The sequence below is a fragment of the Beta vulgaris genome, chromosome 7 (genome assembly GCF_026745355.1).
Source record: "Beta vulgaris subsp. vulgaris cultivar EL10 chromosome 7, EL10.2, whole genome shotgun sequence".
Classification (NCBI taxonomy): Eukaryota; Viridiplantae; Streptophyta; class Magnoliopsida; order Caryophyllales; family Amaranthaceae; genus Beta; species Beta vulgaris.
This window is the reverse complement of record NC_079208.1, coordinates 53,590,204-53,603,292: the sequence shown is the minus strand read 5'-3', so window position 1 is coordinate 53,603,292 and position 13,089 is coordinate 53,590,204. Positions and strand designations below refer to the sequence as shown.

The 13,089-nt window shown below is 34.0% G+C and overlaps 2 protein-coding genes across 3 annotated transcripts; one reads left to right on the top strand and one right to left on the bottom strand.

Annotated features, from left to right (window-relative positions):
• Positions 1–2,148: 2,148 nt before the first annotated feature.
• LOC104899773 (uncharacterized) lies at positions 2,149–3,967 on the top strand. The gene has a single exon (XM_010687036.4). It carries the CDS (start codon positions 2,704–2,706, stop codon positions 3,754–3,756), a length of 1,053 nt encoding a protein of 350 aa, XP_010685338.2. The 5' UTR covers positions 2,149–2,703; the 3' UTR covers positions 3,757–3,967.
• A 4,077-nt stretch (positions 3,968–8,044) lies between these two features.
• On the bottom strand, positions 8,045–13,019 carry LOC104899772 (PHD finger protein ALFIN-LIKE 4). Of its 2 annotated transcripts, none has more exons than XM_019250956.3 (5): positions 12,683–13,019; positions 12,413–12,445; positions 10,862–11,090; positions 9,606–9,741; positions 8,045–8,700 (listed from the first exon to the last, which is right to left on the bottom strand). In XM_019250956.3, the coding sequence occupies exons 1-5, from the start codon at positions 12,777–12,779 to the stop codon at positions 8,443–8,445; spliced, it is 753 nt and encodes a 250-aa protein (XP_019106501.1). In that variant the 5' UTR covers positions 12,780–13,019; the 3' UTR covers positions 8,045–8,442. The 2 variants fall into 2 exon arrangements, with proteins under 2 accessions (XP_019106501.1, XP_010685337.1); XM_010687035.4 differs by having other exon boundaries at positions 8,045–8,697; positions 12,683–13,016.
• Between the last annotated feature and the right edge of the window lie 70 nt (positions 13,020–13,089).

Below are 13,089 nucleotides of genomic sequence, written 5' to 3'. Positions count from 1 at the left end.
AAAAACGGAGGGAGTACTATCTCTGTTTTTATTTAGTTGCAACATTCACTTTTTTGCACAAACTTTAAGAAAAGAGAAAAGATAGTATAATTGGCCCACTTGCCCCTGCTACTAGTACTGTAATTAAATGGGGGAGAAAGAGAGATTTAGGCTATGTTTAGTTCACCTGAAATTTTCTGATCTGAACTTATCTGATCTGATCTGAACTTATTTTTTCTGATCTGATCTGAACTGATCTGATTACATAATCTTATCTTTTAGATTATTCTCAATATATATAAAAAAAAATATAGTCATGTGGGGTCTTGTTTGATTCGTCTCAATGAGTACTTTATTAATATTAAATTATTATAATTTTTACTAATATGTAATGAAAGATATAATGATTTTTAAATATAAGCATGATCTGAACTGATCTGATCTGAACTTATTTTTTCTATCTGATCTGATTAGATCTGAAATAAGCAAAAATAAGGTGAACAGAACATAGCCTTAAGGGTAATATAGTCAAATTATCTCAAAAGCCTTCCTAAAAAGGGAAATGTTACCTAAAAGTAGAAATTGTTGCAATTAAATAAAAACAGAGGTAGTATATGATAATATTACATCTAACAAAATTACATATAATTATTATATCTCTATATGTATCTGAGAAACAATACAGTAATAAGAACACAAACGAAGTTTTAGAGTATAGGATGATATATGATTAACATAGAATGGCTTTGTGTTTGGAGCCAAGTAGGGTGGATGCTTGAAAAAAAGTTTTGGGCCTGGCCCATGGGCCATGAAGTTGAATAGTGATATAATTTTGCGAGTATCAAGAAGATTCCGTTATTCAGGTGGGCACACTTGTCAGACCACCACTACAGTATACAGTCATACAGTGTAGTGCAGCAACAGGCAACAGGTGTCCGCTACAGTTTGAGCAAGAGCAGAATAAAATTACCAATCTTTATCTTCTGCACTACCCTCCATTACTCCATTCATCTTGTCTACAAAACTACAACACCCACGTTCATAAATACGCCGCATTTCATGATTGATCGTCAACTCCATCATACTATTTTTTGGGACTCAAACAGATGCTTATTTAACTAATTTCGCTGAAATATATATTTAGGGAAAAAGTATTTTTTGTAAATAGAAAGTTTCAGAAGATGTATTATTTATTTAGCGCGTAACTAATAGCTGATTATATTAGTTGTTTGTATGTACTATTTAGACAGGTGATAAAATATTTACTTGCATTTTTTTTGTTTGTTTTATTATAATGAGTATGTGTAAGGGGATAAGGAAAAAGAGAAAATGGAAAGGAATTTAGTATAATTACATTTTATCTAACATAATCAAATCTCTCTTACTCCAAAAAGTAAAAAAAAAAACTCTTCTTTTGCTAGCTTCTTCAAATAGGATCAATCTTTGGCAAGTCAATTATTTACAATAAGTCAAAACTCTGTCAAATCTTTTTAATTTAACAAACAACGCAAATAAAAAAAATAAAAAACTTTTCAGTTAGGGTTTTACCTGATTATCTTCTAGAATAATATAAAATATGAGGTGAAGGATTACTAGAAAATCAATTTTTAAGACCTAATTTTTCTTTACGGGATCGAACATGTACCAAGATACAATAAAAAGGCATTTTGATAACTGAACATCATCTAAATGGATACACTGACGCCTTCACATCTAGGGCTATTTGCGTCATAACTTTATCATATGAAATTGGTGTCACATTATACTACACTTTCTCATCTAAACAAAATCCATTCCAACATGACTCACGACTTGACACAAATTATATCAATTTCTATTAAGTACTTTTATATTGAGTTATATCTCGTTCAATTATAGTTAGTCCAATTCAATCCAGTCCAATTTCATCCTTGATTCTTTTGATACCCACCCAACATTGCTCATAACCTTAAACTCTAAAGACTAAAGTATGGGGGTTTAGACTTTAGACGTTAGTCCCATGGTTAGGGACACAACAAAAAACAAACTGCCTGAAAACGGATAAGGGCAACCGAGTCACCGTCACCCCCACGTGGCAAGCTCGTGCTTGGACAAAACCAAAAATATAGCACAAAAACCCTAACACTCACCGCCACGTGTCAGTTCCTAACTCCTCCTTCCAAATCCCTAAACCCTCTTCTTCGAAACTCCACTTTCTACTCTACCCATTTCAGCCATCACACCCTCTTTCTCTCTCCTCTCTTTCTCTCTCATTTCATTTCATGGATCCAATCTCATATCACAACAATATTACATAAAATTATTTCTAATAATATTACTCCCAAAAAAAAGTTACATATTATATGCTCACTTTTGAGAAAATCATGCTCATCTTCAACTTCAATCCCAGAAATTGGTAAGAAACACCCACTTGTTTCTTTTACCAGATAGATAAATAATGCTTGATCTTTTCCCTGTTCTTCTCTTTCGCTCTAAAATCTGGGTTCGTAAACGTAAAAAAAATCTACCCACTTCTTAAATTTCTTCTCTTTTTCTTTCAATTTTGTGTTTTTTTATTAATCTAACAATTCCCCTGTATAAATCCCTGTAATTATTGGTTATTGATTTTCTGGGTTTGATTTGTTTGATTTTGTACATAAATCCCCCCTTCCCCCCCCCCCCCCCCCAAAAAAAAGAAATTAGTGGGTAGTGTGTGAAATTTGCACAATTGGAAAAATTGGAAAGATGAGTTTAGGTGCAGCAGAGGAAGAAAGTAAGGAAGAAATCCATATACCAGCTGATATAAACTGGGAAATGTTGGACAAATCAAAATTCTTCATTCTGGGTGCTGGATTATTTTCCGGTGTATCGGCTGCTTTATACCCAGCTGTAGTTCTCAAGACCCGGCAACAGGTTGGCCCATCTTCGCAACGATCAAGCAGTCTTAAGACTGCTATGTTTATCGTGCGAAGCGAGGGGTTCCGAGCCCTCTATAGAGGGTTCGGAACCTCTCTGATGGGTACAATCCCCGCGAGGGCGCTCTATATGACCGCCCTCGAGGTGACTAAGAGTAGTGTGGGGTCTGCCACTCTTGGACTCGGAGTGGCAGAACCCACAGCTGCTTGTATAGCTAATGCTGCAGCAGGTGTATCTGCTGCAGTAGCAGCTCAGCTGGTGTGGACCCCAGTTGATGTTGTCACACAAAGGTTAATGGTGCAGAATACTAGGAGTGAAAGTACTTCTAATTTTGGCAAGATTAGATATGCTAATGGGATTGATGGGTTTAAACAGATCATTAAAGCAGATGGATTGAGAGGTTTATATAGAGGTTTTGGGATTTCTATATTGACTTATGCGCCTTCCAATGCTGTTTGGTGGGCGTCTTACTCGGTCGCTCAACGCCTCATTTGGGGTGGGATTGGGTGCAATTTTTGTAAGAAGGGTGATCCTTGTGGTGCTGATGTTGCTGGTACTACTTATAGGCCGGATTCAAAGGCGGTTATGGTGGTTCAAGGAGTGAGTGCTGCATTGGCTGGGGGTGCTTCTGCTCTGATTACAATGCCATTGGATACCATCAAGACAAGGTTGCAAGTGTTGGATAGTGAGGAGAATGGACGTGGTAAAGGGCCTACGGTGGTTCAAACGTTGCGTAATTTAGTCCGGGAAGGTGGGTGGACGGCCTGCTACCGAGGGCTAGGGCCACGGTGGGCATCAATGTCAATGTCAGCTACCACTATGATCACTACTTATGAGTTTCTTAAGAGATTATCAGCTAAAAACCAAGAGGGTGTGACATAGTTTAGGTCAATCAATATACAGGGGAAAAGTGGAAAGAAGAGATCAAAATCAAAATGTAATGAGAGAATAAGATTTTTTCAGTTTTGTAACTCTTAAGATCTCCTTGTTCAAAATCCTTTAATTTTGTTAATTTTGACAAGAGATTGGAGTTCTGATGAATGTAATCTCTTTCAACTTCACAAAATCTGAATATATGTTCTTTTTTGACAAATTCAAATTGGTTAAATTTACTAGTGTCAATAATATTGCATTGTGCACAACAAAACTTGGTATTTTTCTTTGGGTGTACAGAGGACACACTCAACACAGTGTCTAAGAGTGAGATTGCTGATGTTACTAAGTACTAACTATGCATTTTTGTTTGCAGTGATAAGTTATAGGTAAAAGTAGTAAAGTGGAAAAGTATTCCCCACTTTTCATGTAGAAAATGAAAGATGTAACAACTTGCAATCTTTTTTTGACTTCCTTTCAAAGGTAGTAATATCTCAATCTAAGCAACACCCTGAGGCCTGAATTGCTTTCATGTGCCTAAAGTGATATTCCATATGCTCATGATTATATAAGTAATACGGCTAATAACTCATTCCTTGCAAAAATATTCGAGGTTTAAAATAGAGATGGGGGAGAAACTAGGATAGATGATATGTTAGACCTCCAATAATAAAATTTCAAATAAGATCGAACAAAATTAAACGTAGAATAAAGATGTGTCCTAACAACAATATAAAGATTGACGATTTGGTAAGGTTGTCATTTTAAATTGGATGGTTTATGTCCATAATTGATTTGGTTTCACCCGCTCTTTGTATCAGTTATATGTGTTGGCGGTTTGACTCATGACTAGGGGTGTTACTGAGTCTAGCGGGCTCGCAAACTATTCGAGTTCGGCTCGAAATTTTTTAGAGTCGAACATAGCATAATTCGATTCGAAGAGCTAGTGAGCAGGCTCTATTTTAGCTATGTTATTTTTTATATTATAGTAATTAAATAAAAAGTTATAGTTAAATTGGTTTATAATACTTGTCAAAAGCTCCAAGTAGTCTAAAACTGTTTACAGAATATATATATAATATAATTTTTAAATGAAAGTTGAGTTTTAAGGTAAATTGAACTAGAAAATTTAACTTCGAAAAAGTTCGAGACTCAGCTTGAGTTCGAGTAAAAGTGTTACGAGCCAAGCCGAGCAACCTAAGGCTCAGTCTCGGTTCGACTTGTTAATACCCCTACTCATGACTGTTTATATGTGCGTCCGTAAAAGTGGATGTCTTATGCAAAAATAACCTTCAGGACATTAGTAGTCGACATTGAGAAAAAGGAGAAGCTTACATAAACACTAGAAGAAAAACCCCATAATATTTGCAGGTAACCTATTGAGAGGTAAATATAAAAGTAGCTAAAATTGGGCCAAAATATTTCCCCAAACACAAACGAGTACAAATTCTTTGCATCTATTGAGATGGAAATGAAAGGTACTTGGCATTTTGTCAAGTTTCCCGTGATTGGAAAACTAGTATCTTTCAAGTTGATAGAATAATTAGAATTAAGAAGGTTCTAGTGTAATTTATTAATTGAATACATAAAAAAGCAAGAAGAAGAGCAGTTGGGGTCATGATCTGATAATGCTGCTTTATCTCAAATTGGATTATCAAAATTAATTTAATAAAACTTGATCAGTATTGCAGTGGACGACATAAACTTTGCTTACATCTAGGAGTATCTTTTAATTATTTTATTATGTTTGAGTATGTTTTTTGGATTCTTTTGATTTGATTTCCTCTGTCTTGACGAAATCAACGGTATCTTGATTGATTGTGCTTTTAATTTATGTTATTAACTACTTTTTCTTCAAAATAAATACAAGAATAATCATACAATTGTTGGATCCATTGGATTTGTTTGGATTGATAGACAAGTAAAATGTTGTTCTATTTATTATCTTATTATCAACTTTTAAAACCTCAACTAGTTTTTAGGTCCGGATTACAGATCTGTTCTCCCTAATTTATTTTCAGCTTGATTCAATTCAGTTCAGCTCAATTTAATTCAGTTTAGCTTAGCTTCATTTTTTTATAACCATCATGTTAAATATTATTATTATGTTGGACTAATTTATTTTACTAACTCTTATTATTATTATTATTATTATTATTATTATTATTTATTTTTATATCATTATTATGAAGTATTATTAGTATTACTATTATTTCTATATATTATTTTGTTTATTATAACTTTACTCATTATTATTACTATTATTATTAGGAGGAATATGGTTTAGGTCAAAAGCACAAATAAACTCACGTTTTTAGCCCATAAACTAATCAAATCACGTCAAAACGGGTTATGATGTAATTTGGTGCGGTCTGACCCAATCATTATTTTTATTACTAAATATTATTATATTATTAAATCTAATTATTAAAATAGTAATATTATTTTACTTCTTAGATATTATTGTTATTATATAATCATCATCAAGTATTAATTATCATCATCAAGTATTAATATATTAATACAAATAATATAAAATAATTATTATTAATTATCATTATTATCATTAATTATGATTATTATTATTATTAATAATTTAAGATTATTAATATTACTTATTTATAACTATCATTTTAAAATATCCAAAAATACTATTATTATTCGTTATTATTACTTATCATTGTAATAATTATTTAATATTTATATTTTTATTGTTTAAATATTAATTATATATTTATTACATTCAATCTAATTCAATTCAGTTTAATTCAATCCAGTTCAGTTCAGTTAATCAGCTCAGTTCAGCTGTTTTATGCCGAAGAGAACAGGCCCTACGCCTCGAGTTATTAATATTTTCATGTTAAAAAATATCATCTAATATTGCATAGCTTATTGGTAGAATTTTAGTATAGTAACTTGAGATCATTTGATCGATTTGGAACTATAATTGGTAGTAGTGAAGACTTCCTCGACATAGTAATATGATTGTGATTATAAATGAGCAGATGTATTTGTACCAAAAGATAAAGCTTTTGATCTCACATTGACAATTTCAAAATTTACCAGAAAAATAAAGGATACATCTATTGCAGATAACAACAGTACAACACTTATTGGCAATTTTGCTTAACTGCTTAAGAGAGAAATAGACCAATTATAACAACATTTGCTATAAAGTTTTTTATGTAAATATTTGCAGGATTGCAAAAATAGGCAATTCACTCCACAGTAAGAGACTAACAGTTAGGTCTAGAATGGTTAAGCATCTTATCCACATTCCACATTAAGAGACTAACCAGAAAGTAGTTATTCTTGCTCTCAACTCAAGTCTGACCTTTAAAAATTTTCAGACCCACTTATCATAAACTAAACACAATCACAGTACAATTTACCAACCTTAATACTATATAATATATAGGTTGCCACATTTCGAAGACATTAAAAAGACACTACATGTTCCCCACAAAATTTCTTTGGTGCTTTTTGGGGAAGGGTTTATGCACATATACTATTAAAATATATCATCAATCTTATTGCCTCCCATTCTCATTTGTTCTTCAAAAAGATGAAGTATAAATAATGTAACAAAAAAATTATTACATACTTGATACTGCCTCCGTTTCATTTTTGATAGTTACACATTATATTTACACTTGCTAATTTAAATGTTTAAACGTTAATATCTCCATATTTGCATTTATAAAAAGTTGATATTTCAAAAGTACATAACGAAACATATCAAATAAGATCTCACGTGTCTATATTTTTCCTTACCCATTAATTAATCACAAATGATAGCCAAACATAAATTTGTGAATAGTGTCAAAATTCAAAGTGTAACTATTAAAAATAAACAAGAGTAAGTGATAAGATAAAGATACTACAACAATTAATTTCATTTTGATATATATGGTTTTCTTATTTTGACGGGATATATGCTTTTTAAATCTTTTTACATATAATTAGGGTCTGTTCTCCCCAACTTATTTTCAGTTCAGTTCAGACCAGTTCAGTCCATTTCAGCTATTGACAATACTTTCTCTCACATATCACTATTCATTTCAGTTCAGTTCAATTCAATTCACCTATTTTATGCCAAAAAAACAGACTCTTAATAATGAGTATTATTAATGATTAACATTCATATTCAAAATTTAAAAAAAGAGCCAGAGAAAATATCATCACCGAACTAAATCCCATATTGTCATGGGCAAAGTGGGATGACATGACACAAGAATATGAATTGAATCCGACACAGAAAAATAAACGAATGTCTCCTATAGAGTGTAGAGTATAGTGGCGTGAACGCAACAATTGCCATCATTTTCCATTGAAAATCTTAGCAGGATGATGCAATCTAGTACTAGAAAAGTTACAACCTCGTCTCCAAAATCATACTATAGGACAAAGAATAATTACTCATTTGTAGACAAGGTCACTAATATTCAAGTTTAAACTAACACTATACTTCATAGACCTTAATGAAAACTTTTTTTTGCCTTCAAATAAGAGGGAAAAATATTAAACATGATCGACAGACAGGCTTAAGCAGTTTTCAGGTCCACTCACTACCAGAGATCCTAGGTCCTAAGACGCGTTCTAACAACATGCACAAGTTGGAGCCAATGAACAAGACCGGTGATTCAGCTTGATACCCCGAGTCAAGCAAACCATGTGATGTGAGATTCATGTATTTCAAGGCCGAGCTCTCTTGTTGCTGCAAGATGGGCATTTGTACTGCTTGATGTGCTCAGCTCTGGCCGGAGTGATCTTCACACACTTGCCATGAAACCATGTTTCACATAAGTCGCAGCAGATCCAGAACTCATCTGATGCATAGTATTCCCCACACGCCCCACATAAAGTATCCCCGGTCTCCTCCTCTTCCTCTTCTTCTAGGCCTTCCTCCTCCTCCTTCTGTGGAGTAGCAGCCTTTGAATACTTGTTCCCCTGCTACAATGACAGAGCCAATGTCATAGATAAAATATAAAGAGACGAAGAAAATTGTTCTCTCCTTCAACAAGAAAATATAGGATAGAATGTCCAAGAAAAGTCATCGCTCTTGCTAAATCCAGGAAAAGTAGGAGGATGAACCCAGCTCGTGATTCTTATAGATCAAAGAAATATGTGTGACCTACACTTGCAGGCTGCTTTCCCAGAAAATTGATGAAGAGAGAGCATATAGAAAAAAGAAAAAGGAAACACAGAACAGGAGTTCATGCTGACAACCCAGTACTTATTTATGCAGATTATGTCTAGCAACCAGTCGTAATGCCAAACAAGCCATACCTTCTAGAGTCACACCAATAATACCACAATACTGTAATTTATGCTAATAGCTCAGCACCTAATCTAGGCTTCTATATTACGTTATATATCTAAAACTGAATTCTGATACCATAAGTGACATTCGCCACATGCACTAGTTGCTGTGCTAAAAAAAATCACAAGTTCATAACACAGGTCAACTAGAAGGAGCTACAGCTACACAGAATCACTATCATCACCAAGTGGCCAGAATGGTATTAAATCTCGGCTGTCGTGATCGCACGGAAACGTATTTAAGCTTACTCTGACCACAATATCAGGTCGCAAAAACCATCCATATTTCCCATGAAAGTGGTTCAGCGACATATTTTGACTGTGACAGCATACCAGATTTAAAACCATGATGGTGGTGGGCTCTTCGAGAAGCTACAAATATAACGCAGACATGATATTGTTATGTTCGGCAGTAAATTTGACAAACATACACTAACCTGCCTACCAGCAACAATGGCATAGATGAGTAAGAATGAGAACCCACACAAGTAAACAGCAAAACACACGACATACAAGCAGAAGGCAAGGGTTTTTACCGATTTGGAGATTGACTTTGACTTGTTGTTGCTGTTATTAGCAACAGAAGATCTCTCCTTTACTTGTTTCTTAGCACAGCCAGTCACAACCTCAAATATAGTTGGGAGATCATTTATCATATTAAACAGCCGCTTCCTACATCACAAATGTGAATTGATGTTCAACAAACAGAAGTATGAGACATGCTAAAACCCCCATACTCCCTTCCATCAAGTAAGACAACTATCTAGAATTGCCATCAAACCTTGCACATCATTTATGAATGAGAAGCATAGAATGATAAATCAATGATGATATATATAGCCACTAGCCCGCTACTATATGTTAGGTATTACATAGTTCACGAGATAGCCATATTTGGCAATGACAAGTACTGCTCCAATTGCAGTATCCTGCAAGAGGTAAATTTAGGTAATAAAAAGTCTACAGCTAAGGTACATCTCTTGGGAACAATCCACAGATTCGACAATGCCTCAAAAATATGATCTGATAAATAAAGTAATAAACTAATAAAACCTCATTTACCCTGAGTACAGCTTAAAGACATTCATTGACACTCCTCATTCCTCTTCGAGGAAAATCTGAGAGCCCTAATGCAAATATGAGTAGGTATCTAAAACTTTGAACAGCACACTACCAAGCAACACTACTACTCTGATGAGGAAAAACCAGTGGAAAATATAGCTACTCTACTGCCTATTAAAACTTTGAACAGCACACTAATCACTGGACCTTTCTAAGTCCAAACAGAGGCGACCACTGACCGCAGGTAATCTACCTTCAAGAAAATTTAATAACAGCAATGAGAGCATTGGATCTCGCTGAGACCTGGGAAGTAAATCAGAGCTACCAACACCAGCTTATGACTCCAATAATATCAAGCAATAATCTCTGTGAATTACAAAATACTCACAGCATTGACCACAAGATAAACCGTACAACCAACATATGAGGACATCCTTATGCATGAGCTTTGATCAGCTAATACCCAGCCTTCAAACTTTGACACACAATATCTATAGAGAATGTGAATATGAACACATAAAATGTTGCAACAGCACTCGAAGCAAAGTAGGCACAGGAAGTAATATACACATGGTCATGCAAATGCTACTATAGCTTGCATTCTCAAAGCAGGTAAGAAAAATAATATACGTGATCGTAGTAAGACAGATAGCTAAAGTGGACCATAAATATAGATTTAGCTAGTTATACTATACGATGAGGTAAATAACAAAAAAAAAGGTTATAGTACCTGTCACCTTTATCAAACCCAAACCTAGCGCCAAAATAAAATGCAACCGAAAGCAACCAGGCATCGCTGTGAACAGCAACCAATGCTAACCAATCCTTCTCCTGCATCCCATCCCTTGCAAAATTTATTCCCAAAGCAGGCTCTGGAAGCTCAGGAGGTACCTCCTCAGCAGGAAGATTGACTTCCCACTGCTCACTGGGGAACCCATATAAGCAAAGATTTTCTTTCTCTGTTAAGCAGAAGATTCACATTTAGATTGATCGACTCAATATAGAATGCTGGAAATGATAACAATGAAAACAGATTTAGAAAGGGGTGAAGGAAGAGAGAGGGGGGGGGGGGTGTACAATCAAAATATGCATAATTACCACGTAAATTAACCTTAAATATCTTGTAGCTAAATGTGTAAACAGCTGCATGAATCTTGCACCAAGCATATTAAATGACATCCATTTGAACAAGGCCTTTTGAGGAAATACAATTCATATACGCAAAACTTATTTAGATATACAAAATTGTTATCATTTTGGTAGATTTAAAACGGAAAAATAAAAAATAAAAGTTTGTTCTCACATTACAAAAGCACCTCATCAAAGTAATCAAACCCTTAAAAAATCTTATCATATCATGCTAGCAGGAGGCCAAATTTACTGACCATGGCGCATGACACAGGAACAAAACAAAAAATAATTAACTTCTACAGCGAAAAAGATCAACAAGCATGCTATGTGAATAACTAACCAACAAGAATTAAGCCATAGTCCCCCACCACGTAAACAAACAGACATACATACAAATTACAAAGCACACAAAATTTCAGTATGATCGTTAAGTCACAGAACAAAAACACAGGTAAGCAACCAAGAACAGCAACAGCAACAATATCGAAAATTAAGTAATTAGCTCCAAGTAGCAAATTAAACCACCACAATATTTTCACCAAGCAGTGTAAGAATAAGTCCTACGAGTGTAAATCTCCCCCAACAAGATGAGTTATAGTATATAAATTACACAATCAAACATTGCCGTAAACTCAAAATCTTTAAGACACAATTCACACAAACACATGCTATATACAACAACCGTATAGCAATTCAACAATAGTTCCCATTTTCATGGCTTTGCATGTATTAAAAAAACGCCGACGGAACGCATACGAGCTTATGAATGTAATTCACACCTCTTAGCATCAAAAGGTCTAAACAAGAATCAAACACTGCGCCGAACAGTCAATCAACATTCAACAATAACAATTACACGAAAAAATTACCCTGTTTTCAACTATTTTTTGTGGGTACATTCTATTTTTTGTGAGCAAATTAGTAGTTATTTTACCAGCATCAGTAATAAAGCAAGATCACAAAATTCATAGATATTGACCACTAAAAACAGCTCAATCAAAACCAAGCAAAAGTATACATTAGTTTCAATTGTGCATTATATAAATAATACAATCAACATCGTCAAAACAATATACAGAAAATATCAAACTCGCAATTTCCAACAAATTAAAATACACACATGCAAAAAGAAAGAGAAAGAAACCCTAACCTGGGTCACACAGTTGGTAGAAATTATCAACTTCTGCAAAAAAAAAAAAAAAAAAAGAATTATTAAAAAAAAAAAACAAAAGTACTGCAAAAGACAGCATTACTAAATCCTCGTAAAAAGAGAGATAAATAAAGGAAATTAGTCAGAAAGATATTAACCCAGATTTTTTTCCCGGGAATTTCGCTTAAAATTAAACCCAAAAACCCAGAGAAACCCAGAAATGAAACAAAAAAAAAACCCAATTCAAAAAAAAAAAAAAAAAAGACGAACCAGTAGTAAGAGCTTTAATCAAACCAGCACGTCGTCCCTTAAAATCCCTAAAAACTTCTTCAACTGTTCGAGGATTGTACTGTGCTCCAACGTCCATTTTAATGGCGGACAAAAGTTTCAGTAAAGTAAAAACAAATATTTTCTGGAAAAAAAAATTACAGAGTTGAAAAAAGAACAAAGAAGAAGAGAAGTGTTTTAGTGTACGTAGTGAGGTTGAAGGAGGAGAGAGAAAGAGGGGGAGAATAGATGGGGGTTTTGAATAATGAAAATGAATAATAATAAAAAGGAAATGTGGGTTTTTTTTGCAGTTTTCAGGAGATGAAGGTTAAACTATATTGGATAACTCGGCGACGAGTCCGAGACTAGTGTTGAATTTTTTGTACTGCTTATGTGGGTAATTTTTTATC

Excerpts from the sequence above, each read along its gene's own strand:
- LOC104899773 (XM_010687036.4), top strand. The coding sequence starts at position 2,704 with ATGAGTTTAGGTGCAGCAGAGGAAGAAAGTAAGGAAGAAATCCATATA.
- LOC104899772 (XM_019250956.3), bottom strand. The coding sequence starts at position 12,779 with ATGGACGTTGGAGCACAGTACAATCCTCGAACAGTTGAAGAAGTTTTT. Across the intron at positions 11,091-12,412 it reads CTACCAACTGTGTGACCCAG|AGAAAGAAAATCTTTGCTTA; the intron begins GTTAGGGTTTCT and ends TCTGCTTAACAG. Across the intron at positions 8,701-9,605 it reads CAAAGTCAATCTCCAAATCG|CAGGGGAACAAGTATTCAAA; the intron begins GTAAAAACCCTT and ends CTGTCATTGTAG.